This window comes from Sciurus vulgaris, assembly GCF_902686455.1.
Source record: "Sciurus vulgaris genome assembly, chromosome: 18".
NCBI classification, from domain to species: domain Eukaryota; kingdom Metazoa; phylum Chordata; class Mammalia; order Rodentia; family Sciuridae; genus Sciurus; species Sciurus vulgaris.
Genome location: NC_136479.1, coordinates 2061499 through 2087741, shown reverse-complemented (window position 1 = coordinate 2087741; position 26243 = coordinate 2061499). Strand labels below are relative to the sequence as shown.

General features: G+C 50.7%; 1 protein-coding gene across 9 annotated transcripts; it reads right to left on the bottom strand.

The window, feature by feature from the left end:
* Positions 1-1695: 1695 nt before the first annotated feature.
* Positions 1696-26208, bottom strand: TBC1D24 (TBC1 domain family member 24). 9 transcript variants are annotated; one of them, XM_079120324.1, is made up of 10 exons: positions 25373-26208; positions 9874-9983; positions 7651-8730; positions 7015-7032; positions 6384-6542; positions 5516-5579; positions 5060-5155; positions 4091-4292; positions 3455-3625; positions 2554-2693 (listed from the first exon to the last, which is right to left on the bottom strand). In XM_079120324.1, exons 3-9 carry the CDS (start codon positions 8613-8615, stop codon positions 3471-3473), a joined length of 1659 nt encoding a protein of 552 aa, XP_078976450.1. In that variant the 5' UTR covers positions 8616-8730; positions 9874-9983; positions 25373-26208; the 3' UTR covers positions 2554-2693; positions 3455-3470. The 9 variants fall into 9 exon arrangements, with proteins under 9 accessions (XP_078976443.1, XP_078976446.1, XP_078976447.1 ...); XM_079120317.1 differs by lacking the exon at positions 3455-3625 and having other exon boundaries at positions 1696-2693; XM_079120320.1 differs by lacking the exons at positions 3455-3625; positions 25373-26208 and adding an exon at positions 25101-25289 and having other exon boundaries at positions 1696-2693.
* Between the last annotated feature and the right edge of the window lie 35 nt (positions 26209-26243).

The following is a 26243-nucleotide window of genomic DNA, read 5'->3' as shown; positions in this document are numbered from 1 at the left end:
TACAAATTGGCCAGGCATGGTGGCACATGCAGGTAATTCCAGCAACTTGGGAGGCTGAGGCAGGAGGATTCTAAGTTCAAGGCCGTCCTCAGCAACTTGATGAGACCCTAAGCAACTTGGCAAAACAAAAAATAAAAAGGGCTGGGGAGGGGCTGGGATTGTAGCTCAGTGGTAGAGCACTTGCCTAGCATGTGTGAAGCTCTGGGTTTGAGCCTCAGCACCACATGAAAATAAATGTGTCCATTTAATAAAGGAATGTGTCCATCTACAACTAATTAAGATTTAAATTTATATTAAAAAAAAAAAAGGGCTGGGGATGGGTTCAGTGGTAAAGTACCCCTAGGTTCAATCCCCGATACAAAAACAAAACAAAACAAAAGTACAAAAACTAAATTAATATAAAATACCTAAGGAGACCATAAAGGTTTTATGGTTTTAGGAAATGGGTAAGAGAAATGTGAAGATCTTCAGAAATCAAAAACGTTCTAAAATAAATTGCACTAAAAACTCAAAAATCAAAGCATGCAGCTTACAAAAATAGGAAAAACTGAAATTGTTTTTAGTTCAATTAATACTGAGAAACCAATAAAATACAAATAACTTACTATTATATTTTTTAAAAAAACTGATTTCCTTTATTGGAGAGGGGTACTGGGGATGGAACCCAGGGGTACTTAGCCACTGAACCACATATTTTGAGACAGGGTTCACTAAGTTGCTTAGGACCTCAATAAGTTGCTAAGACTGGCCTTAAACTTGCGATCCTCCTGCCTCAGCCTCCCAAATCACTGAGATTATAGGTATGCACTAACATGTATGCCTTAAAAGACTTTTTCTTTAAGCATTAAAGACATTTGCTCAGCATTAATGAATGCATTTAATGAACTATCTAAAATTAGGTTCAATGTTTTTATTTTTTATGTTAATTTTTTTGGTATTGCGAATTGAACACAGGAGCTCTCTACCACTAAGCTCTGTTCCCATTTTTTATTTTGAGACAGGGTCTCACTAAGTTACCCAGGCTGACCTCAAGCTTGTGATCCTTCTAAGCCTCCTCTAGAGTTAACTATGATTACAGGTGTGTACCACTACACCTGGCTCAAAATTTGTTTTTTAAATTAGTATTTAAATGTTTCTTAAAAAATGAAAATTGTATAATTCTATTCAGTTTTTATTTTTGTATTATCAAAAGCTAATAATCAAGAGAAAATAATAGAAAACATCATTAAAATAAATTATGTTCTATTTGGGAATGCTTAGTATCAGATAATAATAGTGATAAGAATAAAAATAAGATAATAATCACATATACCTTTTGGTAGAGAAGTCAGGAAAAAGAAGGCACTGAATTTAAGGAAATGGAATATTCTGCATGCACACAAAGCAAAGAACTTACATTATAATGTAGAAATCATGAATAAGTGGTATTTGGTCTGCTTGGGCTGGATCCCAGCAAGGCAAGAGCAAGCTGGCCTGTTGGGGCAGCCACATAGAACTAACTGTGTGCCAGAAAAACCACCACACACCATCCTGTCAGGAAGTTTGCATAGAGCCCTACAAACAATGCTCAGGTCTAACTTCATCTGTGTTTGTAAAAGCCAGTGACAGTGCCTGGGTGAGGACCCCAAGGTAGCACAGCCCAGGGACTCCCCAGAGAGTCATCTAGTTGAAGAGAACAGACTCAGACCCCTGGAGTTAATGGAAGAAATTGTATTTAATGAACACCAACGTTGTAGGTTACAGGCCTGGACAGTGGGGGCTCTAAAAAGAGGGACAGGAGGGCTGCAGCACTCTGGGGGAGCAGTGGCACTACCTCCTAGCACCTCTCCCCTGAAGAGGGATTCATATGATTTCCCTGTCCAAGAGGGCAGTATGGCAGGAGAACTGGCTCATCTCACAGGTGGGAAACTTGATCTCCAGGTAGGTTTATCAGCCTGCCCAAAGCCACATAGTTTCCTGTACTGCTCCTAACACCATGGCCCAGCTCAGAGGTGACATGTGTAGATGGGTAGAAGGGGATGAACCCCTCACAGGAAGGGCAAGCATGGTGTTGGAAGAGGCATTAGAGTGGTGCATGGTGACAATGAGGGGTGCTGGCTGCAGCCATTTGGGACTAGGCACCTGTCCCTATTTCCCAGGGCTCCATGGCCCCAGTATATGCACTTGGGTCACTGCTTCTCCCCTCTTCTCTCTTGTGTCTAGACCCTCAGGACTGGCTGAGGGAGGTCACAGGGAGGCACACTCCCTGCAGTGCTCAGAGAGAGGTACTTCCTTGGCACCTGCCACACACGAGGTCTGCACAGGGCTCCAGCAGTGCAGGTGCCCAGGGGCCTGAAGGCTGTAAGGGGAGGGGACATCACGCAGAAAACCATGACATGTGGCCAGCCACAATGCCAGGAGAGGTATACAGAGGGAGGATGTAGTAGGCAGGACAGTCCAGGAGGTATTGTGTAGGCAGGAACTAGGGAGGTGCAGGGCCCAATGAAGAGAAGCAGGGAGGGTAGGACTCAGCTCATGGAGGCCATGGGGCTGGAAAGAGGAGGGCTGAGAAGCCACAATGAGTCCACGCATCTCTGGGCAGGCCTCTGGAAATGGCACTGGCTGGTTGGGGGGTTGATCAAAGAGGGTTCCTCCTGAGGCCACCTCTTCAGGTGGCCTTGCAGCAAGGAAAGGCCCACCAAGAGCTTCAGGCTCTGCAGAAACACAAGGACATGTGATGTTCCCTCCAGCCCCCACCCCAATGGCCCTTGGTCCTCTCTAGGGGAACAGGGGGAGTAATGAGCCTCAGCACAAATCCTGTCCTCCGCTCTCCCACTACACAGTAGCAAATTCAGCCCAGGGAAGTCTCAGAGTGGAGTTACTGCTGGAGAAGAGGCCCCCAGGGGAGGAGGGACTGGGTCAGAGGCCTGGGGAGATGCTCTTGGGATGGGAGTGGGATCCTACCAGGGAGCAGTGCCAAGGGCACCTGTTCTTAGGCCCAATCCTTGGGAGAGATCAGGGCCCCTCCAGAGGGGAGCAATACCTTGGAGCACAGGCAGGGGGCACCCTAGTCTCACACTTGGTGAAAGGTTCCTCTGTCTCCTTCACCAGGGCCTCAAGCCCCAGGAGCATCAAGATGTAGCCCCCCACAACCTACATGGCCTTGGGCACAGATTCCTCTAGAGAGAGCCATGGCCCTGGGCTGGGGAGGGGTGTGCCTTCTATGCAGGCACTGGGCTGGGCAGAGGGCCACTGCAGCCCCTTGAGCTCTAATCCAGAGGCAGGTAGGATGGGGGGAGCGGTGCACCAAGTCCAAGTAGAGGGAGCAGCTAGTCCAAGCAGGCTTGGCCAGGCTTGGCCATGGTACTCCCACTGCAGGCCAACCCTGCCCACCACATGACGGGGGTGTCATTCCCTGCTTCTGGAGGAGGTGACCCAGCCTCTACCCCACCCCCCACAGAGGCAGCTCAGTCACCATCAGCGCAGGCCCATCACTGGGTGTCAGGGTCTTGGAAGCCCCAGGCCTCCACAGCAGCGATGAGGAAGTTCTCTGAGCAGAGGGGCTGGTTGTTGAAAGTGTCGCAGTGTCCCGTGCGTCCCCGGTTCAGGTCCCCGTCGATGTAGAGCGCCTGGCCACCCCCTCCCCCTACAGGGTGCTCATGTCAGTGGCAGCCTCTCTGTCCCCATCCACGCCCCATCAGCACTGCCCTTGAGGGGTCTCTGCCTAGACCAGGCAACCTCTGCAGTCCCTGCCTTGCGAGAGGCTTCTCTAAAGCCTCTAGCAAGAGATACCTTTAGGCCTTGCCTAGCATGTACAAGGCCCAGCAACAAAAATACATACATACATACATACATACATACAACCCTAGGCTGACCTCTGACCCTCCACAGCACCCTGGGCCTAGCTGTCCAGGTGGATCCCTGCTTCCCAGTCTGTTTCTTCCAATCCTCATGCCTGGTCTACCCCCAACCACCCAGGGACTCCTCTGCTCACAGGGACTCAGGTAGATACCTAACACTAGGGTCAGCAAGGGCTGGGCAGAGGGGCTTCAACCACTCACAATCCCTCAAGCCCACAACCCCGGGGTAGGTGGAGGAAGTGGGCTCCTACCAATGATGAGGCAGTCATTGCCCCCAGCCATGAACATGGACTCAGTCTTGGAGGGCAGGTTGAAGTGCCGAGCAGCCAGGAATGGTGAGAGTCGGTCAGCTGGGTCTGAACAGCTGGAGTGGGTGGATGTGCAGGGTACAGGCTTGGTCAGTTCTGGGTGCTTGATGACTACCCACTCATAACGCTGCACCTCTGGCTGCAGCTGAGGGTGAATGGGCACGAGTTACTGGTACGCAGTGCCCCAGGGAACCCCCAAACCAGGGCCCATCTCTATCCCATAGATCTGCTGTGGGAAAGAGGCTCTGAGCCAGGGGCTGGAGAAATGACAACACACAAGCAGATGAGGTCCTGCCTGCTCACGGGCACTTGTAGTTGAGCCATCAAAACCTACAAGTTGTTCTGAGCACAGTGGCTCAACCTCTAATCCCAGTGACCTGGGAGGCTGAGGCAGGAAGATCACAAGTTCAAGGCTAGACTCAGCAACTTAATGAGGCCCTAAGCAACTTACTGAGATCCTGTCTCAAAATAAAAAATTTAAAAAAAAAGGGTTGGGGATGTAACTCTGGGCTCAGTACCAGGAAAAATTAAAAATCATTTGTAGCTAGGTGCAGTGGCTGAGGCAGAAGGGTTGCAGTTCAAGGACAGTCTTTGCAACTTAGTGAGATTCTGTCTCAAAATAAAAAATAAAAAGGACTGGGGATGTGGATCAGTGGTAGAGCACCCTGGGTTCAAACCCCAGTACCAAAAAACAAACAAAAAAATGCAGAAGCAAACAAGGAAACTATCTTGTAGGGTAACTGCTATAGTGAAATGAAACAGGATCACGTGAGGTGGGGTACTAGGGTGAGGGCCTGCCAATTCCTGAGCGCCCCCTGGGATCTTCGGTGATGTTGAGGGGCTGGAAAGGACCCTGGCCCAAGGTGTCTGCGGGGCCTACCCTGGGGGCCCCAGGGGCTCAGCCCCACTCACCCTAAATACAAAGCATTCTCCAGTTCCGAAAAAGGACAGTTTGCCTCCGTATTTGTTTCTCTCACTCCAGTCTGTTGACAGATAAGCTCCACACACCTGGGAAGGAAGGTCAGGCTGCCCCAGGAAGCTCCCTTGTTCAGGTCTACTGAGTTGCCAGGTCACAGACCCCAGCAGGAGGTGCAGTGTGTCGCAGCCCCCCAACACACATATTAAGTGCAAGAGGGTTGTGGGAGAGGGCTCAGTTTTGACAAGTGCACCGTTCCACACCACAGGCTGAAGCCGGCCATGGGGTGGATACCTCCTGGCCATTTTATCTCCCTCAGTGGCGCTCAAGCATGGGATGAGCTCCATGTGTAGGACACATCCACAGTAAGGCTTTGGCATCATCCCTGGGAGCTGCAGCCTCCCCCAGGGTCATCAGAGTCCAGGTCCCAGGCTCCCCTGGGTCCTCCTCACCTCCTTCTGCGTGGTCTTGATGAGCAGGAGGGTGGGCTCATGTCCCTCACACTGGAAATAGAACCTGGGGGCAGAGACCACACATGCTACTCTGCTGTCCTCCCCACTGTCTTCTGCCAGCCTCTGCTGACCCTCAGCCCAGGCTGTCAGGGATGTGAGGACCATCCTCATCAGGTGCTCTTCTCACCTGGCCCTTCTTGGCCATCCTGGGCTATTTGCCCTGGTTGGATGGAAGAGAAGTCTCATAGCAGATGGCCCCCTGCGGGCAAAGCCCCAGTGCCAGGTGCTACAGGGAAGCAAGAACCAGAGGAACAGGTCCTCACTGCAGGAAAGCTGGGCACATCCTCAGGGGCTGGGCATGTGGGGAGGACTACAGCTTCCAGTGTGGTGCCCAGTGCTTGGCTGGTGTCCCTGGTGGGGGCTGGGTGAAAGAACTCCAGCTATGCCAAAATGCTTATATGGCTGCAGACCAGGTCTGGGGTGGGAGCAAGGCCAAGTCTGCCTGAATCACCCTGCCAGGTCACTTGTGACACCAGCTAGTTTCCCAAGCCACCTGCCATCTGAGACTTGAGGTACTGAATACCAGCCAAACCTAGCTGAGCTTCCTTGGTGGTAATGTGCCTGGGGAGACCCCCTATCAGAGCACTGCATGGTACTCTAAGTTGTGGCCTGTGTGGCAATGTTCTCCAAAGTGTGGGTGACCTGGGAATGACAAAAGTTTAAAAAAGGGACTTTGAATTCTTGCAGCCCACAGGAAAAGGCCTCACCAGAAGCCCAGGTGCAAAGGCTTTTTCAACCACCCCTGTGAACTCCTGGAAGTTGGGGCAGGATGTGCCTGGAGGCACCATGTGGCCTCCTGGGGCCTCACCTGGTCAGACTATACCCATGCTGCAGTGAGGAGAAGAGCAGAAGGGGCTGGCAAAGGGCAAACCGCTCAGGGACCCAGGACCAGATGTCTCTCATCTCCTTCACACTGACGATCTCAGAGCGGAAGTTCTCTGCATGGACAGCCAGGTGCACAAACTGCCTGGGGAGAGCAGGAGGTGTCAGAGCCTGCAGTGACCCTGACTGTGTTCCCACCCAGGTCTCAGAGCCTCTTTTTGTAACCAAGCCCAATGGGACATCCCACCTACTCAGAAGGTGTACAGCCTGATTCTAGGGACTGGATATGAAGAATGGGGCAAAGCTGTTCCAAAAAGCCGCACCTCCCACCTTCTAAAAGGGCAGAGTGCCCAGTCTGGGAGTGTTAAAAGCACCTTTTCTCTAAGAAATCAGGATTCAGGACAGAAGGACCACGTTGCAGGGCCAGCCAAGCACCAGCAGATGGCACAAATGAGGTAGACAGACAGACAGACAGATTGTGCCTGAGTGTCAGGCTGAGTAAGTAGAAACGGGTTCACAAGAGCTAGCCAGGCTCTGGGAAATAGCAAGGAGTTGGTTCAGAGCTGGCTGCCACAAAGCTAGAGAAGTCAGGCATCGAGGTGTGGTTTTACACCTACCTTTTAGAAAGTGATACACTGAAAAACAGGAGGAAGCAACGGACATGGAGAAGAAAAAAAAATAAAACAAAACAGACAAGAAGAGGTTAGTGGTAGATACTGATCCCAGGATGTGCATTCCTTTGGCCCAGGAAAAAGAGAATTCTGTGCCAACAGTCACCCAAGGCATAATCCCAGTGTCAGCTGCTGAACACCACAACCCTTCCCAACCCTGCTCCCCAGAGCTGAGCTCAGGAAAAGGAGACCACATCAGCAGCCATGAGAACAACCAGCCATGAAGCCTCGAGTTGGAGGGATGGAGCAGGAGCTACTCTGATATGACCTCTGGGAGGCCAGCCTGGCTCCTATGGATCTTCTGAACCCCTGTTGGTGTCTAGCTTCCATCTCAGTCATTGACTTCAGTCTGTGAGGACAGGCCCCACAGTTCTTGCTGAGGCAGTAACTGCTGAGGCTCTTCCTGCTATTCAGGGTCTTTTTACCCATATGTGGACAGGTGGACAGATCAAGAGGCTGATGAAATAAGCTCAGGCTCAGACCACATGATGTAATCCACCAGCACCCCTACTCTTACTGGGGTCCCCCGTAGCCTGCCAGAGGACACACGTACACATACACACACAGGCTGGAGTTGCCTACCTCTTCTGTTTGACCGTGATGCCCTTCTGCTTTAGCGCTTTCTCGTTGGCCATCTGCAGGAGCTGGATCTCCTTGCGGGAGAAGAGGCGGATGGCAAATGCTTTCTCTAGCAGCTTCTCAGGGGACACCGTCTTAGCAATATCCTTGACGAACATGCGGATGTCCTGCTTCACATTGTCTGACTCAAGGGGCTGACCAGCTCTCACCTTGTGGAAGAACTTGAGGATGGCCAGAGCGACGCGATATAACACCTTATAGCCTTCCACCAGGAAGACATCAAAGACACGGGCAAAGTAGTTGAGGGGCAGCTCCCCGAACAGCCAGCGCTGCCAGTCAGAGTAGACCTGCAGGACATCCTCTGACACGGCCACCATCAGCTTGTGGGCCGCCTGACAGTACTTGTTTACCAGGTCCCCAAACGTCATACAGGACGATTCGAAGGCCAGGAAGCTCTGGTCAATGAGCCTCCTGCTGGGGTCATTGCAGGCCAGGATGCGGCAGGCCTTCTCGAAGCACTCAGCCTCGTCAATGCTGTAGTGGAGCAGCAGTGCCACCACGGCTGGCAGGGCGGGGCAGAAGGAGATGTCAGGGAACTGGTTGGCAATGCACAGGAGGATTTTGCGCACAGCACCCTCGCCCCGAGCATTCAAGCAGTAGATGGGCACCTGGGTGTTGTCCACAAACTCAGGCAGGGGCAGGCTACTGCTGCTGTGCTTGCCCACAATTTTGCCCACAATGTCACTGTACACGCTGGCGTCGGGCGTGACAGTGCGGCAGGGGATGTCCCGGATCAGACGCTGGTACACCTTTCCCCTCAGGGCATGGCTCTGAGCCCAGTATCCCTGGCGTGCCAGCTGCTTAAGCTCCTGCAGCTCAGTGCAGCTTAGTTCCTTTGGCCCCAAGTCCTGGATGGCAGCATCCATCTTGTCTCTGTCCACAAAGCAGTTGTACCCTGGGGAGTCCATGGTGCTGGTGTGGCAGGGAAGAGAGCCCTGGCTGCCAGAAGGGGAGCAAGGAGTAGCTAGGTCCTCTAGCCCCCTCTCCAGAGATTGTTTGCTAATCTGTCTGCCATCACACACCCTGTAGGATTAAAAAATCATTTTTAGTACATGTGTTTGAAAAAGTTTGAAATTTTTTTTTAAATAACTTCTATGTTCACTATACTTTTTGCCCAGCTACTCAGGAGGCTGAAGCAGGAAGATGGCAAATTTGAGGGAAGCCTGGGCAACTTAACAAGACACTGTCTCAAAACAGGCTGGGGATGTAGCTCAGAGGCAGAGTGCTTACCTAGCACGTGCACGAACCTGGGTTCAATCCCCAGTACTGAAAAAAACATTGCTTTTTTGTTTTAATCTTCCTATAAAGTACCAGAAGGGCTTCCATTTAAGATAATGGCTATTTTGGATGTAGTGATACATACCTGTAATACCAGCAACTCAGGAGGCTGAGGCAGGAGGATTCCAAGTTTAAGACCAGCCTCAGCAACTTAGGAAGGCCCTAAGCAACTTGGCTAGATTCTGTTTCAAAACAAAAAATAAAAGGGCTGGGGACGTGACTCAGTGGTTAAGCACCCCTGGGTTCAATCCCTGGTACCAAAAAAAAAAAAAAAAAAAAGATAAATGACTCTTCTGAGAAGTCATTATGAACTCTGAAATATGTCTTATTTTCATAGAGCTCATGCATTATTACAAGAATAGGTTACACAGGTTCAGAGTAATGAGAAGCTAGGGGCTTCCTGGAAGGGGTTTAAGAGACCAACCCTGCTGAAAACAGCTCTCTGTTCTCTACAAGGGCCTTCTACCAGCTGTGCACTGAGGACATGGGCCTTCTCTGCCTCACCTGGTCTATGATGGAATCTGAAGCCAGTTCTTAACTTTCTGACATTGTCAGATTGAAAGCCATGTTCTGAGCAGGAAACTCTAGATAGAATAATTGGGGGGCAGGGGTGCTGAGTAATAAATGGAAGGTGATATAGCTTTAAAATTAGACTTCTGAGGACAAAGGATAGAGTCTCAGGTGTTTCAGTGCCATCTCTCCATACTACTGCTGCTGTTCTTCAGACACACATAAGAAATGGAAGAGCTGAGCCTGAATGGGTGGTTCTACACAGCCAGTTATGACAGCCAGTCCTCTGCTTCAGGTTCCACACTTACCCCACCTCTGCCACAGGCTGCTCTCCTGCACACACAGGCACAATATCTGCCCACACAAAATCACACTGACCTTTCTGCCTGAGCCAACAGGAGTGTCCAGAGATGTCAAAGGAATCAGCTTCAGTGAGATGTGGTAAATATCTATACCACTCCAGGTTCTCTTGCATCTAGAAGATTCATCTAAAAATAGGAAAAGTAAATACTACTTTATTAAAAAGAACTATAATGCAAAACCTAATTAAAGTGCCTGGATGATGCTTTCTTTTTTTGTGTGTGGTAAATAAACACACACAAATTACCATTTTAACCACTGGTACGTGTACAGTTCAGTGGTGTTAACTACCCTCACATAGCTGCACAACCACTGCCACATTCAACTCCAAAACTGTCCTATCTTCCCAAACAGAAACTCCCCTGTTTAAACACAAACTCCCTCCTCCAGGCCCTGACACCCCCATTCTATTTTCTGTCTCCAAGAATTCAATTGCTCTAGGTGCCTTACATGAGTGAGTCATTCAATATTTACACTTTTATGACCGCCTTATTTTACTTAGCTAGATGTCCTCAAGGTTCATCCCTGTTGTAGCACATACCAGAATAAAGGCTCAGTAATATTCTGTCATATGGACAGACCACTTGTTTACTCATTCATCTGTGGATAGATACTTGGGTTGCTTCTACCTTTTGGCTATTGTAAAGTATGCTACCATGGACTTGGGTGTACAGATATCTGCTTGAGTCCCTGCTTTCAGTCTTTAAGGTCTATACTCATTGATATGCTTTTATAGGGACTCCCCATAGAAAACATTAATTAAAACAAGCTTTTATGATAAAAGCACTAAAGTATCAAAGTGACTTTAATATGTCCCATTGGAAAAACCATGCTCACAGTAAAATTAGGCTTGTGCCAGGACTTGTACCCTCTTCTTAAGAAAGGATACCCTTTAAAGCAGCTATGGAGTTTGCTCTGTCTTGGGAGTGGCAGCAGCAAGGGTCCCTTTTTCCCTGTCCCTGAGGGCCACCTGCATTCCCACAGCCACAGCCAGGCCACACTCTACAACCTCTTGTGCCTGAGTTATCTAGACGCTCTAGAGTCTAGGCTCACAAACTCTGGAAAAACCCCAGGCCCATCCTGTCTGGGTGAAAAGAACTGGGTCCTTCTGACAGCAGTACACAAGTTTATAAAGAGAACGTGAGTGGCACAGAACAGCACCTTCACTTGCCTGGCCCCAGACCCAGGTTGAATATCAAACTGAAAACTCCACAAGTGATCCCTGTATTTGGCAGAGTCCTTGCAGTGAGGTGCAGATGCAGAGTGGTTAAGCGCAGCAAGAAGTCCAGGATCACACTGGATCAGAGGGACACACAGGCAAAGAGGCCTCACTCCATTTCCTTCCTCCTCCCCACAAAAAAAGTGGGGAGGAAGCATGATGCTTTTAGGGCCCAGCAAACCAGGCTCCCAATGATCTCCTGAAGGCATTTATTAAAGACAAGTATTTTCCTTAGGTTTCAAACAAAATGAAACGTTTTATTAGGTAAGCGATATATGAATGCAGAATCACAATCACAAAAGATCAGGTACCCCTCTAGTCCTCTCCTCCTCCTATAGCAAGAGAACCACCAACACTTTGGTGTACAGCTTTCAAAACCAACTTCCTTCCTTCCTTTCTTTTTTGTGCTGGGGATTAAATCTAGGAGTGTTTCACCACCGAGTTACATCTTCAGCCTTTTTTTTTTTTTTTTTTTTTTTAATTTTGAGACAAGGTCTTGCTAAATTGCCCAGGCTGGCTTTGAACTTGTGATCCTCCCACCTCAGTCTTCCAAGTAGCTAGGATTACAGGTTTAAGCCACCATATTCCCAGCTTGGCAAAACCTTTTTCTTACATTCACACACATACAATTAAAACTGGGTTAGCCAGTTTTAATCCCAGCAACTCACAAGGCTGAGGCAGGAGGATCACAGGTTCAAGACCAGCTCCAACAACTTAGTAAGAACCTGTCTCAAAAAAAATAAAAAGGGCTGGAGATGTAGCTCAGTGGTCAAGTGCACCTGGATCCAATCATCAGCATCATAAAAACAAAAACATACACACAAAAACCTGAGTTAAGATTTTTCCCCCCAGTACTGGGAATTGAACTCAGGAAATTTTTCTTGCCTCAGTCTCCTGAGTAATGAGGATCACAGGTGTGTGCCACCTTGCCTGGGTGAGTTAGATCTCTTTTAAACTGGTCATTGGGACAGGGAAGTAAGGGGAGAAGGGAAACTCAACAACAATGTAAAATGAGCCTGGCTTGCACACCCACACTTTGTGGAGTTTTTTTTTTTTTTTTTTTTCGGTGCTGGGGATTGAACCCAGGGCCTTGAGCTTGCAAGGCAAGCACTCTATCAACTGAGCTATCTCCCCAGCCCCAAGTTTTTTTGTTTGCTTGTTGGTTTAGTGGTGCTGGGATTGAACCGTGGGACTTACACATGCTAAGACTGTGCTCTACCACTGAGCTACACCCCCCAGCCCAACAAGGTGAGGTGTAAAGCTACAGTGACTCTTTCCCTTTTGCTGCTGTTACACAATATTACAAACCATGCTTGTTTCCCCAGCCCCTGACAAAGGTGCCATATCCAGTATTCACACTGGTGGCCAGGGAGAGAGAAGGGAAGCAGAAGCTAAAGAATGGGCCATCTGTGCAAGCAGACAGGTCAGGCTGTAAAGTTCACTTCTGCCACTTATTTGCTTAAGCCATGCATCTTCCCTGCACTGCAGTGGCCTTGTCTGTAAAATACAGCTAATAAATAGCACCGACTCATCAAAGGTGCTTGTTTCCAGGCAACACCTGTGGGTTGAGTTCTGACTCTGGGCTTACTAAGTGGGGTACAGGTTATGTTGGGGCTCTGCATAGGAGCTGCTGGCTATTAAATGATTTTCTTGGGATGCCATTCTCCTTTGGCCACCAGAGGGTAGAGAGTAGTTTCTCACCTGAAACACCCCCCTTAAGTTCACAGCAGGGGATGCAGGGCTGGGCCTTCCAGGTAGCACTTTTGACCAGCCCCAGCTGTCTGTTCCATGAGCTTGGAATGGCAGAAGCACTGTCTTCTTCTGTCTTAGCTTTGGGCCTCACTGGCAGTTCCTAATTTCCACTTGACACCCTGTAAGACCCTATCAGAGCAGTAGCAGTTTCTGATGATGGGGACTCCACACAGAGTGTCTGTGGGGCAATGGCAACCTTACAGAGGGTCTGTATGTAGGTCAGGCACCTCCCGAGAAATGACATATAAGCCAGAGAGATAAGAAGGAAGCAGCCAGGAAAAGAGCCACAGAACAGATGCTGGGGACAGTCAGAAAGGCCTATGTAAAGGCCCCAAGGCAGGAAGGAGCTCCAGGGAGAGAACAATGTAGCTATCAGGGCAGCCAAGAGCAGGGAGACCGTGCCCAGGGGCTGGGCATGCAAAGGAGGAGTCTGGGTTTTACTCTAAGCCTAATGGGAAGCAGAGAAGGGTCTGCTCCAACTGATATTTTTGTTGTGAGCATTAACTAGGACTGTTTATAGAAAGCACTCTGCTGGCGTGGTGTACCAGGGCAGCTCTGATGTCTCCAGGGCTTTCCCACTGTGACTGGGCTCCTCAGGGTCCAGGCCTGATACTCAGTAGATGCTCAGGAATGTTCAGGAGTGATGTCCCAGTGGGCTGATGCTGGGGTCGGTTCCGTGGAGGGGAGCAGCATGGGAGCCAGGAGAATAGCTCTCCCACAGGCCAGGTAGACCCCAAGCTTGAGTCTGCCGATGGTCTCCCAAGCACCTCTTGCAATTGCCACACTTTCCTTTCCTGCCCAGCACTTCCTCTTTTCCCACCCAGTAAGCTTCCTCAGTGACACTCATGGCCTTTTCCTCATCAACATGGTGCCCATTTCAGAGCTCAGGATGCCTGCAGATGGGAAGCCAGTATTTATTTTGCTTGTGTGTGTGTGTGTGTGTGTGTGTGTGTGTGTGTTACTGGGGACTGAACCCAGGGCCTTGCACATGTGAGGCAACCACTCTGCCACTGAGTCCTCAGTCCTGCAAGTATTTCTTAAAAAGGAAAAAAAAATGTAGGTGGAAACAGGGGCTTTTTATGTCCACAAAATGTTATGTTGCTACATCAGGTGATTTATCTAGGTGATGCTCCCAACCAGTGGTCCCACTGTGCCCTCTGGGTGAAGTCAAAGGCTTAAGGACCCCTTAAGTAGCTCCAGGCTCTCAGCCAAGGGCTAGCCTCTCTAGGATACTTCCACCAAGAACTTCCCACAGAGCCTCAAATAATCCCCAGATCTTTCCTCCACAACAAACCCCCTACAGTGTGCCCACAGAAGAGGAAGGCAGCCTGGGCTAGATGGGGTTGGGCAGAGTTCAAGCTCCACAGACACCTACTGGCTCCATTCTACCAGGCATAAGGTGCTCAAGCAGATTTCTGGTCAGAAGTTAGGGAAGGAGGGAGCAAAAATGGACGTGGAAGAAAGGACAAGCCTCATCATGGACAGTGGGGTGGGAGATGCCCACCAAGGCTGGTGTCTCCGTGTGAGCAGACCTCCCATCTCTGGTGGCTGCAGAACAAATTCAGTCACCTGGCTTCACGGTCCATCTCTAACTGTGAGGACAGCTGGATAGCGCAGGTATTTGCACTACTTCACAGATGAGGAAGGTGGGATTCAGACAGGTACTGGAGAATCCCCTTGAACAGGAGGATGACCCTGATCTGTTGAACCCTCCAGGGCCCAGGAGCCCTCTCCACAGTCACCATTTCCCTCTGAGGTACAGGCCGCCCCAGATGGTCAATCTTGTCCTAGTTTTCTCCTTGGCAAATTCAGGACCCACTTCTCAATACCATAAAGCTTCCCAAAACACTGCTTTAGAACCCAGGAAATCATGAGAACTCTTCATTTCTCACCTCTTAATGATCTTGGGAGATCATGATTTTCCCAAACAGTTGGATTTGAAAAAAACTCTCATGTGACAAAAACAGAACACCATATTTAGCCTTGGTGAACACATTTTAACACTCATCAACACTAGGAGCTAAGCCTCCCTTCCTGTTCTGTTCACTGGACAGAGGGGTCAGGAACAATCATTGTTCCCTTTGCTCCAAACTTAGTCATTCCATAAACATCTAGTGAGCTGCCTCTTTCATGCTGGGTCCTAGGGGGAGGTGAAGATGGCTCTAGAGTGTACTCACAACCACAACCAATGCAGGAAATGCTGGAAGCAGCTAGGCAGTGCACCTGGGAACATCTAGGATGATGCTGACTAGCACTTGAGCTGTAGAAGAGTGATGGTACCCAAGTCCATAAAAATGGAGGGTCAGCCTGGAATGGGTAGATATGGAGCACCAAGGGACAGCACTGCAGGAGAAACAGGAGAGGCAAGGGCAAGCTGGGGGCCTGGTGGGTACTGCTGAGTGGCTGAAGGTGGGAGAGGTAGGAGGCAGTATCCTCACACAAGGGGCAGGAAGAGAGGAAAAGCAGAAGGTGACACTTCAGAAGAATTTAGAAACATCACCCCCAGAGGCTGTGGAGAGGGGGAATGGAGAAAGGCAGGTAGAATCCAGCTAAGACTTAGAGGGCTGACATGCCAGGGAGGGCACATATAGGGTGAGCCTTAGAGTCTGCTTAGGGGTGGATTCAGGTAGACAGAACAACCCTGATGGTGGGGGTAGGGATCATGTCGCTCAAGGGCTCTGTGGTAGAGGGCAGACAGTGAACACAGAACTCCAGCCTGGGGAAGCTCCACTTTGGAGTATTAAGTACCAGTTTGTTTGCTTTCATAACAGGTATTAAGCTGAGGGGTGCTCTGCCACTAAGCTACATCCCCAGCACCCCAAAACCCCTGGCAGGGGGAATCAAATCCAGGATCTTAAGCATGTTAGGCAAGTACTCTACCACTGAGATACATTCCAGCTCTTATTTCATTCTATTTTTTAAATTTGAGACAGGGTCTTACAAAGTTGCTAAGGCTGGCCTTGAACTTGTGATCCTCTTGCCTCAGCCTCCTGAGGAGCTGGGATATACCACTGTGCCCGGCTAAGTACCAGTTTCAATGAGATGCTTTTCAAGCAAATGCCAGAGCTGCTCAAGCTGAGGTTGGGGCTCAGTCAGCCTCACAGCACCGGGTCTCCCTGTGATGTGCAGCGCACGGCAGTGGTCCTGCACGTACCCAGACACTGAACCAGAGGCTCAGTCAGCCTCACAGCACTGGGTCTCCCTGAGATGTACAGCGCACGGCAGTGGTCCTGCACGTACCCAGACACTGAACCAGAGGCTCAGTAGCCTCACAGCACTGGGTCTCCCTGAGATGTGCAGCGCATGGCAGTGGTCCTACACGTACCCAGACACTGAACCAGACAGGCAGTCTGCCCACCCAAACTCCTACGTGAAGAGTCAGCATCCCAGGCCTGGGTAACTACCCCACCCTTTGACCACAGGAACAAGCTGACCAGGACACAGCTTCCTGTCCTGCTGAGCCTTAGTCACCATGTCACAAAGCAGGGAGGGATATCAGCTGCCACTCTGTTCAGTGCTTCCTCTCTAGCCTGAACAATCCCCCATGCATTCTGGGTAAGAGGAGGGATGGCAGAGAGGATGAGAACAGAGAGGAAGTGAGGCTGCGGGTCCAACTTGAGCATGTGGGGAATCTGTATGCCCAGCAGATGCCATTGGAACATCAGAAATGAGGGGCACTACTGCTTGCTCCTCTCAGGCAGGTTCCCCTGATGGAATTCAAGGCATGTGCATGTTCCACACAGTCCCTCAACCTTGTTGAGCATTATGGGCAGGAAAAGGAATGAGCCCATGGTGGGGGGTCCTCTGGACAGCTAAGGAGATGCAGATGAACCCATCCATGCCCCACATCCTGTCTAGCACCAACCATGCCTCCCAGGCCAGAGGAGAACCACAGAGCTGACAAGTCTCATATCAGCCCTGGGGCATGCCCTATGGAAATGAGGAGGACACACCTTTAAGTGTTCACTGTTTGATAAGGAGATGCTCAGGCTGCCAGGGATGCCCCTGGCAGTGGGCCAGGTGAGGAATGGTGGAGGAAGGTATGTTTGGTGGCTGAAAGTAGAGGCACCAGGCAGGTGAGACAGCTTGGAAGGGTGTCTGGGCTGGGCAGCAGGTGGGCAGGTGCTAGGAGAGAAGGAGGCGGGGAGTATTTCAGAGGCCCATCCACCCTGAGGCAGGGAAGAAGAGAAGAGGGCTGGAGAAACACACTGGATAGCCATCAGAGGCCAGGGCTGGGGCACAGGCATGAAAGCAGGCATGGAGCAGGACACAGGATAGGTGGCAGGGAAGAGGGCAGAGCTGGCTGCTAGCACTCAAGGGTAGGTGAGGAGTGCCCCCTTTCTTCCCCAAAGTGCTGGAGATTGAACCCAGGGCTTCACACTTGCCTTGGCAAGCGTGCTATCACTGAGCTACATCCCCAGCCCAGGAGAATCCCTCTAGATGCAGGGAAAAATCCAGTACCATTTCCTCACAAAGCCCCCTTTCTCCTACCCACCCAGGAGAGGCCAGGGATACACCTCACTCATTCCCCAAGAAACTGGTAGATGCTCCAGAAATGCAGAACACCTAACGACACTGGCAGGAATCCTGGACAGAAGCTCAAGGTAGGGTAGCCACTCATCCTCCCCCTAGGCTTCAACTCTGCACAGGACAGAATAGGGCAGAGTGGGCCAAAAAGGGGCCACTGACCTAATCCATTCACCCCACCACACCCATTCTTTCCAGACCTTCCCTCTTTTTTTTTTTTTTTTTTTTTTTTTTTTTGCTGGGGATTGAACCCAGGGGTGCTTTACCACTGATCTACATCCCCAATCTTTATTATTTTTTAATTTTTTTTCTTGTGGTGCTGGGGATTGAACTCAAGGCCTTGTGCATTCTAGGAAAGCACTCTACCAACTGAGCTGTAACTCCAGACCTATAATTTTTAATTTTTGAGACAGGGTCTCATAAAGTTTCTAAGGCTGGCCTTGAACCTACGATTCTCCTGTCTCAGTCTCCAAGTCACTGGGATTATAGGCATCACCAGAATCTTCTCTTGAGTGTCTTATTAGGTCTCTGGCACTGAGATATGAACAGCAGATAACAGAAAAAAGACACCTGGATGGACAGGCAGAAAACAGATCTGTAGACACACCAATGTAGAGAGGTAACAGGGGATGATTAGGCCACATCTAGGGAGTAGGTAAAGGTTCTGGAAACCCTTCTTGGAGGGTAGATGAGGCTGGATAGTCCAGGTGTGGGACCAGCATACACAGTGGCAGGGAAGTCTTACTGTGTTCAGGTAACCACAGCAACTAACTTCCCCTGAGATGTCTAAAAGGAGCATGTGAACAATGGAGGTCCTTGTCCCACTGGAGGGCCCCGGACTTGTCCTGCTGGGGACAGGGCACCACCAGGGCACTGGGGCAAGAAGGCACAGTCAAACTTGTATTCCAGAAAGGTTTGCTGAAAGCCTGGAGGGTAGATATAGAGGCAGCAGACTTGGGAATCACTCAAGTAGGGGAGGGGTCCGCTGCATGTGGGTGGGGAGAGGCCCCACATAGTCACATTCGGAGAACAGTCACCTGTTGACTCCCCAGTGAGAAACTAAGCAAGTAGTGACATGAGGCAGCTGAAGATAGCTCCTGGTCTTCCCCAAACTTCCTTGCCTTGCTGCTCCACTTTTTACTCCCTGGGCCTTTATTCCCACCCCTCCTCTTGCTCTGGAACTTGTCTATGGCAAATCCCACCACCTGCCACCTTATCTTCCTCTTCCTCTTGCCTAAGGTACTCCTTCTCCTCCCCTCCCCAAGTCCCCCAACACTCTCCCCAACATACACCTACCACCACAGTGTCCAGGAGGCTGGCCCTGGTTGGAACTCCCTGGCCTCCCTAACTTTAAAAGCCTTCACATCTCTCATCTCTTTATTCACACCCAGGTCATCCTAGGAACCACCTGACCCAGAGGATGAATATTCATAAACACCCTTTCTCAACAGGGCACTGCCTTCTTCTCATCCTTGAGCTCCAACCCTCATCTTCTAGCCCCCTTCCTTTACTCCCTATGGCTCAGTCTAGATGTCACACAAAGCCCCAGTTTCCCCTCATTCTGTCCTCCTGCTTCAGCTGCCTGAGGTGAGGAAGCCAGGCTAACACACATTTCTTCATACCTGCACAGGAGCCACAGAGTGGAAAAAAAAAAAAATCAAGCCACCTGCTCAGTGTGTCTAGTCTTTGGTGCTGCCTGGCAGGCCAGCCCCAGCTCACCTCTGGCACCCTCTCCTGTTCCCAGGTGCTGGCTCACAGCTTTATCCTCCTATTCTTCCCTGAGAAAGGGAGGCTGCCAAGCAATAGTTCCTTTTCTCTCTAGCCCTGCCCTTAATATCATCCCCAGTAGCTATTGCCCTGATCCAAGCCTAGGCCCTTCCTCAGTCCAATCTTACTTCCTGGGGACCCTGACTCCGTGTACCCTCAACACTCCCTCTCTGCTCAGGCAGGCCTGAGACTCCACTCCAGCTCTGTCTCTGGTCAAACTGTTGGCAACAGCAGGCTGCATTCCTACCCCTCCTTCCTTGAGGACTCCATACCTGGTTTCCAGGTCCACTGGACATTTTAGTTCCTTACCTTGCTTGCTTTCTATACCCTGGGCTGTTCTTACCTCTCAGGCTTCTGTCTCCTCAATGTCATTTCTACAGAAGTCCAGCCTCTCCTCAGCCTAGAAACTCCATGTGAGCTCCAGTACTGTACCTCCAGCTGCTTCCCAGGCATCTGCTAAACATCTCTTGACCTTCCTGCTTCACATACCTCCAACACGACTCAGCTCTGACTCCCAGCACTTCTGCCCAGTTTGGGGCTGGACCAGTCCCAATCCTCCTGGAGATCCTTCCTGTCCCTTGCCCTTTATGTCCTGGCCCCTCCCTGCTTCCCCCATGGCAGCTTCAGGAGCCCTAGCCACAAAGCACCAAACTTAGTACCATGCTACACTTAAAAAGAATATCCCTGAGTGGAGGAAGAGAAACAGGACACACCTGCCCCTCTTCTCTGTTCCCTACTGGCTCCAGTCACCCCTTCTTCATAGCCCCTCAGAGACTTTCCTGACAGGGTTAAGAGCTCCTTGCCCAAATCTATTTCAGATCCTTGTCCACACCTCCTTGCCCAAATCTTTTTCCACTCTCAGCACACTGAGGTGTTACAGCACTTGCTTATGCATTCTGTTCTACTATTCTGTGACTTCCGTATCCAGGGTCACATACCCAGTGTGCTCTGGAAAGCGGGGAAACTGGAGAAGGAAACAGGCAGACATTCAAGAAAAATTGCAAACTCCTTAGGCCCTAGATGAAATTTTAATTTCAAAGGCTGAGTAACAACAGGGGAGCCTTAGCCAACTTGTCCTAGGCAGTGACCTCCCTGGAAGGCATCTTCACGTGACAGGATGGCCAAGTGCACAGCCTCTACCCTGAAGCAGAGCAAAGGAATTTCTCCAATGTTAATGGGGAATAGCACCCCAGAGTGACTACCAAGTAGCTGATTACAGGCAACTTGATAGTGGGCCCTTTGCTGGTGGCACACAATGGCAGGCACGTGCCAGGTACAACAAGGATGTAACCATTAATGAGGTGTTAGTCACAGGATCCTGGGCCAGCTGGCCTGCCTGCCAGCTAGAAGTTCAAATGCAAGTCTTAGCAATCTTAGCCTACATGTGGGATCCTGAATAGGCGAGTCCCTAGTTTGGCTAGCCACTCCAAAAGGTTCCCTTGTGTCACTTTCCTAGGCAGAACACATTTTCTGGTCTAATCTGACCTACTCACAGGGAGGGGGCTGGGCTGGATCAGGACTCAGCTAATTCAGCATCTTTATCTTCTGAGCTCAAAGGGTCTGCCCAAAAGTTGGTCATGGGAAAACACCCCCCACTCCCACCAGGTATGTGGAAGAGAACTCAGTCAAAAGTTAGCAGCACATAATTTTGACAGGTCTGAGTTCCCAGCAAGGTGCCGGAGTCAGGTGTGCCCTGAAGGCCAGGAGCACAGGTTCTCCACAAGCATCTTCAGATCTAGTAAAACATCAAGACAGTCAGTCAAGATGGAATCGTGTGGCCTTAATCATTTTAATAGGCATTCAAGATACACTTCCTGCATGCCAGGGTACCAAGTGCTGGAGGACAAAGAGGTGGGACCGGTCCCAGCTCTCAGAGAGCCCAGGTTCAGGACAGTGTCCTGGGTGGGGGCAAGGTGCTATGAATAGAAAGCACAGGGTATTCAGGTCCCCATCCATAAAGAAAGGCTCAGGGAAGGATTCCGGGATCCAACACCTGCCTCAGCTGGGTTTTGACAGATGAGAGGACTTAGCTCCAGGGAGTGGCAGAGATAGCACGGGCAAAGGACAGGGCCACAAAAGACAGATCCAGTTCAGAGTCTGGGAGCTGTTCAGGGTAAAGGCACAAGTCAGTGGGACTCTTTTGTGGCTTAGATGAAGAGAGTTCTATAATCCATTTTACTGGCTCTAAAAAGCCAAAGGGTATGGAATTCACTGGGCTGCCAAGAAAGGACAGTTCTCCTTCATGCTGGGAGCAAGGTGGGGACAGCTTAGAAATATAGGTAAAGACACCAGGGCAGGAGTTAATGTCCACATCTTGATCCTTCTGAAGCCCACAGGTTTTCAAGATACAAAGACTAGAAGGATCCCTGCTGGTAAAGAAACAAGGAGGGTGATTAGGGGAAAAGAGCAAAATGATTCAAGAAAAGGCTGAAGTTGAACTTTTGGTGGAACCCAGATAATGAGCAACACTTAGAAGAGTGGACAGGCTTTTACTGTTAGTAGAATTACCCATTAGCAAACAATCTCTGAAAGTGTGTAGCACCCCATTAAAACTGTGTAACAATCAGGCAGACATAGTTTTAGATTATGGGAACTAGCCCAAGTGGTGTGCAATGTATTCTCAGTCACCTTTGAAAAAGAGTATACCAGTGGCTGCAGAAGGGAGGCCACGCCTGCTTACACATGATCCATGAGCAAGAACTGAGACTGAGCAGCCAAAGGCCCTAACACTAGGGACAAAGATAACAGTTGCTCACAAACTCATAAGACATGTGGTCATCCGATGGGGCAGATAGGGGCTCCTCTTGCAATATCAGTTTTTCCTCACCCTTTGAGATGGGGGACAGAGTGGGGAAGGGGCACCACATGCTTGGCCTCTGTACCCTTAGTCAATTTTTTCCAAAGTCCCATCTACTGCTAAGGATGTTATACTGCACAGAAACCAGGGTCCCGGAGGGAAAGCAGGGCAACCCTGAGAATTCTGCAATCATGGATTTCCAGGTCTGAGAAGATTTCTTCCCCCAGAGTTCTAACTATAGAATGTTCTGAGAGTAACCCACAGTCTGGAGGCAAATGGGGTCTCTTGAGATGAGTGCTCCCCAATCTAGAAGATCCTCAAAAGGCAAACAAACATTTGAGACAGAAAGACCCCTGAAAGGACAACAGAAATGTGGATTTAGTATCTGGCATCCCATCTTACACTGTAACAAGCAAACTGGGTCTCTGTGACAGAAACAAAAAGCCCACTACCCTAATCCCACCAGCCAACAAAGCAATGGGTTACTAATCAGCCTTCTGTTCCTTTATTTACTCATCTTAAGGACAAAAGATTAACAGTTTATAGGGACAGTTTTCTTTTTCTCACTGGGAAGACCCAACTCACTCCCTAGCTTTGACACCATACAGAAGGCCCCCTAAATGCTCTGTAGCCTCATGCACACTCCTTGTCTCCAGACCAGTGGATACCTACCTGCTGCCCAGATGCTGCTTTTCCAAAATCAAAGCCCTGAACCTTCCCCAGGTCTGCTCCCATCCCACACATTCTGTGTACATCATCACACTGAACTGCCAGTCATCCAGTCCTGGAGTGTCCCCAGCATTCTCTTCCCTCCCTGGCTCTTCCCATTCCAGAGGCCACTTGTCTACTAGTTTTGCCCTCCTTTCCATTCTTGTGTCTCAGGGTGTACCATGGAGATACCTCACCAGTCTGTCAAAGCTACCACTGTTGGGTGAATCCTTAGAAAACATAAATCTCATCAGGTCACTCACAAGTTATGCTCCCTGGTGACTTCCACTGCTCTCAGGGTAAAATTCAAACTCTTGAGCCTGACACTCAAGGCCTTTCCCAGTATGCTACCAGTCAGCTCCCTTCCCCTCAACACCCGGAGCTACCCACTGCCCTTCTCCCAACACTGAGGGTAAGAACCATTACTACTATTACTTGGTATGTGCTATCCTATTGTCCCTCTGCCTGGTATTCTTTCCTTACATATTATCAATTCTGACCATCCTTCAAAATGAAACTCATGGCCTTCTCTGAGCTCCTACCCCCACCACAGTCCAGCTGGATATTGGTCCTTGGTACCCACAGAAAGATCTACCCACTCCTTTGGGAGTGTCTACCACTATGCATTTATTTGCCTGTCTCCTTACTGCACAGTGAGCTCAAGGGCAGAGACCAGATGTCACTTAATATGTCACAGCATACACAGCACAGTGCCACAGCACATGAAGTATAAATTAAATAAACCCATGTTAAAAGGATAGAGAAATTCACTGCATAATGAATTCAGGGTGGTTCTCAGTAAAAAGCCTGAGGTTTTGTTTCTTTGATATTATCTCCATTTGGAAGGTGACGCTGCAAACAGCCACTGAAATTGCTGCTTCAAGTGGGAAAGGGCTTTTTTCTTCCATTTACAGAGTTGTCATAACAGAAAAGGTATGCTCAAACAGGTAAAACATTGAACAGGGTAAATGTTAAGTGCTTTTTTTTTTTTTTTTTTTTTAACAAACTATTCCACTGTCCTATGTATGTTAAATAAAAAATCATCCAAAGGCAGACACTTAAAGATGCCTTCTGCAATTGCCAGAACGAGATTTAGGAGCAACACGGTGTGCCCAAGGTCACTCAGAACTGCTAGATAGTTCTGGCAGATGTAGTTAGCAAGAGTTAGCCAGGCCCACTTGCAGGTGAACTTGCAGACCCAGGGGGTGAATATCATTGTTATGAAAACCCTGTTTAGATCACTTCTGCATCCCAGAAGGTCACCCTTAATCCAGCTGAAAGCTACTGCACTAGCTCACATCTATCACTCTGATAACACTGATTCTTTTCGACAACCACTTAGAAGCTGTCAGGCAATGGGGGAACAGAGACAAACATGATGTGGCTCCAGCCCTGTTCACAGGAAGAGACAGAATTCTAAATAGAGCATTTGCTACCCATAAAGTACTCCCCATAGAGGCTTAATCTAAGTGCTGAGGAGATTAGATGAAGATCAACCTTCAGAATAAAGGGAAGCATATGTGGGGATCAGACCACTGGCTATCAACAGTACATGTAAATTCTTTGAGACTTCTTGATCATTTCTCATCTGGGTTTGGTTTCAACCTTAACAATCAAAGAATCTGCTCACTTCAGCCAGGCACAGTGGGGCAGGTCTGTGATTGCACTGACTTGGAGGTTGAGGCAGGAGGCTGGCAACTTAGGAACACTCTGTCTCAAAATAAAAAAAAGGGCTGGTGATGAAGCATAGAGTGCTCCTGGGTTCAACTCCTCAGAACCACAAAAAAAGAAAAAAATTAATAATCTGCTCACTTCGAGGCAACTGAGTAAACATTTACTAGTGCCTACTAAGTGCCTCAGATACAAAGTAAAAATGGACGAAATGGCAATGCATGCCAAATTATGGGATGGTACTGCAAGCTGCTTGGGAGTCACCTGATGACTGAAGCGAGCACAGTGAAAGCAGGAAAATCACCTTCCAGGGTTTCCATTCATTTTGGAAATGCAGGCCGACATCCCTGCCCAGGAATAGCTGTCTGATAGACAGCACCTCCGGGTCAGTCAACCTGTACCTACACCCGACTCAGGGGTTTAGACAACCTTTGGCCTTTAGAGTCAGTCCGGGGAGGGCCACGGCACCATTGTTTCCACGCTGCTCTGAGTCACCAAAGAAAACCTGTGGCCAGGCCCACAGGCCCCCTGCCCACAGAAGAGCCTCAAAGGCACTGCCCATCCCCGGTGGTGGCAGCTGTGCCCTCCAGCTGTGCAGCCTCAGGACGCAGGGGGCTGGGGAGCGCAGAGCCAGCTCCCAGCTTCCACTTCCCAAGGCACGGCCTGGAGGACAGCTGCCCGCCCCCCGGCACAGCACCACGCAGGGGCATCCCTGGACTGCACTGGGCGAGCGAAGGGCCGCGAGGAGCCGCAGCTCTCAGGGAGCCTGCAGCAACTCCACGAATCCAGAAGAGGATTTCCTACCCGGCAGGCACGGAAAGCGCCTCGAGGAAAGCGTGACAAGCAGCTCTTTCCGACTACACCTCGCCCTGGGCCGGGCGGGCGGGCACCCGGCCTGCCCCGAGGGGTCCGGCTTCTGCGCCCGCGTCACTCCCGCAGCTGCAACGCCAGGTTCCTCTGCCCTCAGGTCGGCGCGGCGCCGAGGCCCGGACCGCCAGCCCCCGAGCAATGACAGCGTCGCCCCCGCCGCCCCGCACCGCCACGCCCCCGCCGCGCGCCGCCCGCCGCGCACCCACCTCCGCGCCGCGCAGCTCTCCTCAGCTGGCCGCGCGACGGCGACGGCCCTTCTGCGCACGCGCGGGCGCGGCCCCGCCCCCGCCGAGCACGCGCCGCCGGCCGCCCACCCCGAGCGCCCCGCGTCCCGGCCCCGCCGGCTCTGGGCATGCGCGCTGGCGCCCGACGGCGGCCGCATGCGCCGGTCGGGCCGCGGTTCCCCCAGCTGGGAGGCCGGGGCGAGCCCAAGTGTGGCGGGGGCTGTGAGGCTACGTCGACAGCCGTGCGGCGGGCACGTTCCGCTGTCCGCCGGTGCCCCCGCCGCCCGACCCGGTCACGCGTGGTTTTAGGGTGCGCTTGTGCGACGCCAGATCCACGAGAGAACTAAAGGGACGCAGGGGGTTTGCGGGGCGGGATCCGAGCCGAGGAGTCCAGGAGCCAAGGCTCAGAGATGCAGCTCAGAGGACAGCGGGACAGAGACGGGGACACAGCAGGCCAAGAAAGAGGCGGGACCCAGGCAGAGACGCGGTTGGGGAAAGAAACACGGACCCACGACCCGCCGGGACCCACACGAGGACCACAGACCGCGGAGCTGGACGGAGGCAGCCGTCCCGCGCGGGCGGAGCTCAGCGTCTCCTGCGCGTCTTAGCAGAAGGCGGGAGAGTCGCAGTGCAGGCGGCGGAATTGGGTCGTCAACCCCATTGCGGTCCAGGACGTCTAGGGTGGCCACAGTGCCTACGGGGAGGTCGGAGCGCTCTCTGGCGGACCACAGGATAAGGGGGTTGAGTCGCAGTGGCCTTTGGGATGATCTCAGGCCCCGAGGGTTCCTAGATACGTGAGGGGGTTTACAGCCTTCTGGGGATATCGGTCATCGCGATGCCCCTTGGAGAGGGC

Bases quoted from the DNA above. Each gene is read 5' to 3' on its own strand.
- TBC1D24 (XM_079120317.1), bottom strand. From the start codon at position 8,615: ATGGACTCCCCAGGGTACAACTGCTTTGTGGACAGAGACAAGATGGAT. The intron at 4,293-5,059 runs GTGAGTGGGGCT...ATTCACCCTCAG, and splicing joins GAGAATGCTTTGTATTTAGG to CTGCAGCCAGAGGTGCAGCG. The intron at 2,694-4,090 runs GTAGGAGCCCAC...GTGTTTCTGCAG, and splicing joins CAATGACTGCCTCATCATTG to AGCCTGAAGCTCTTGGTGGG.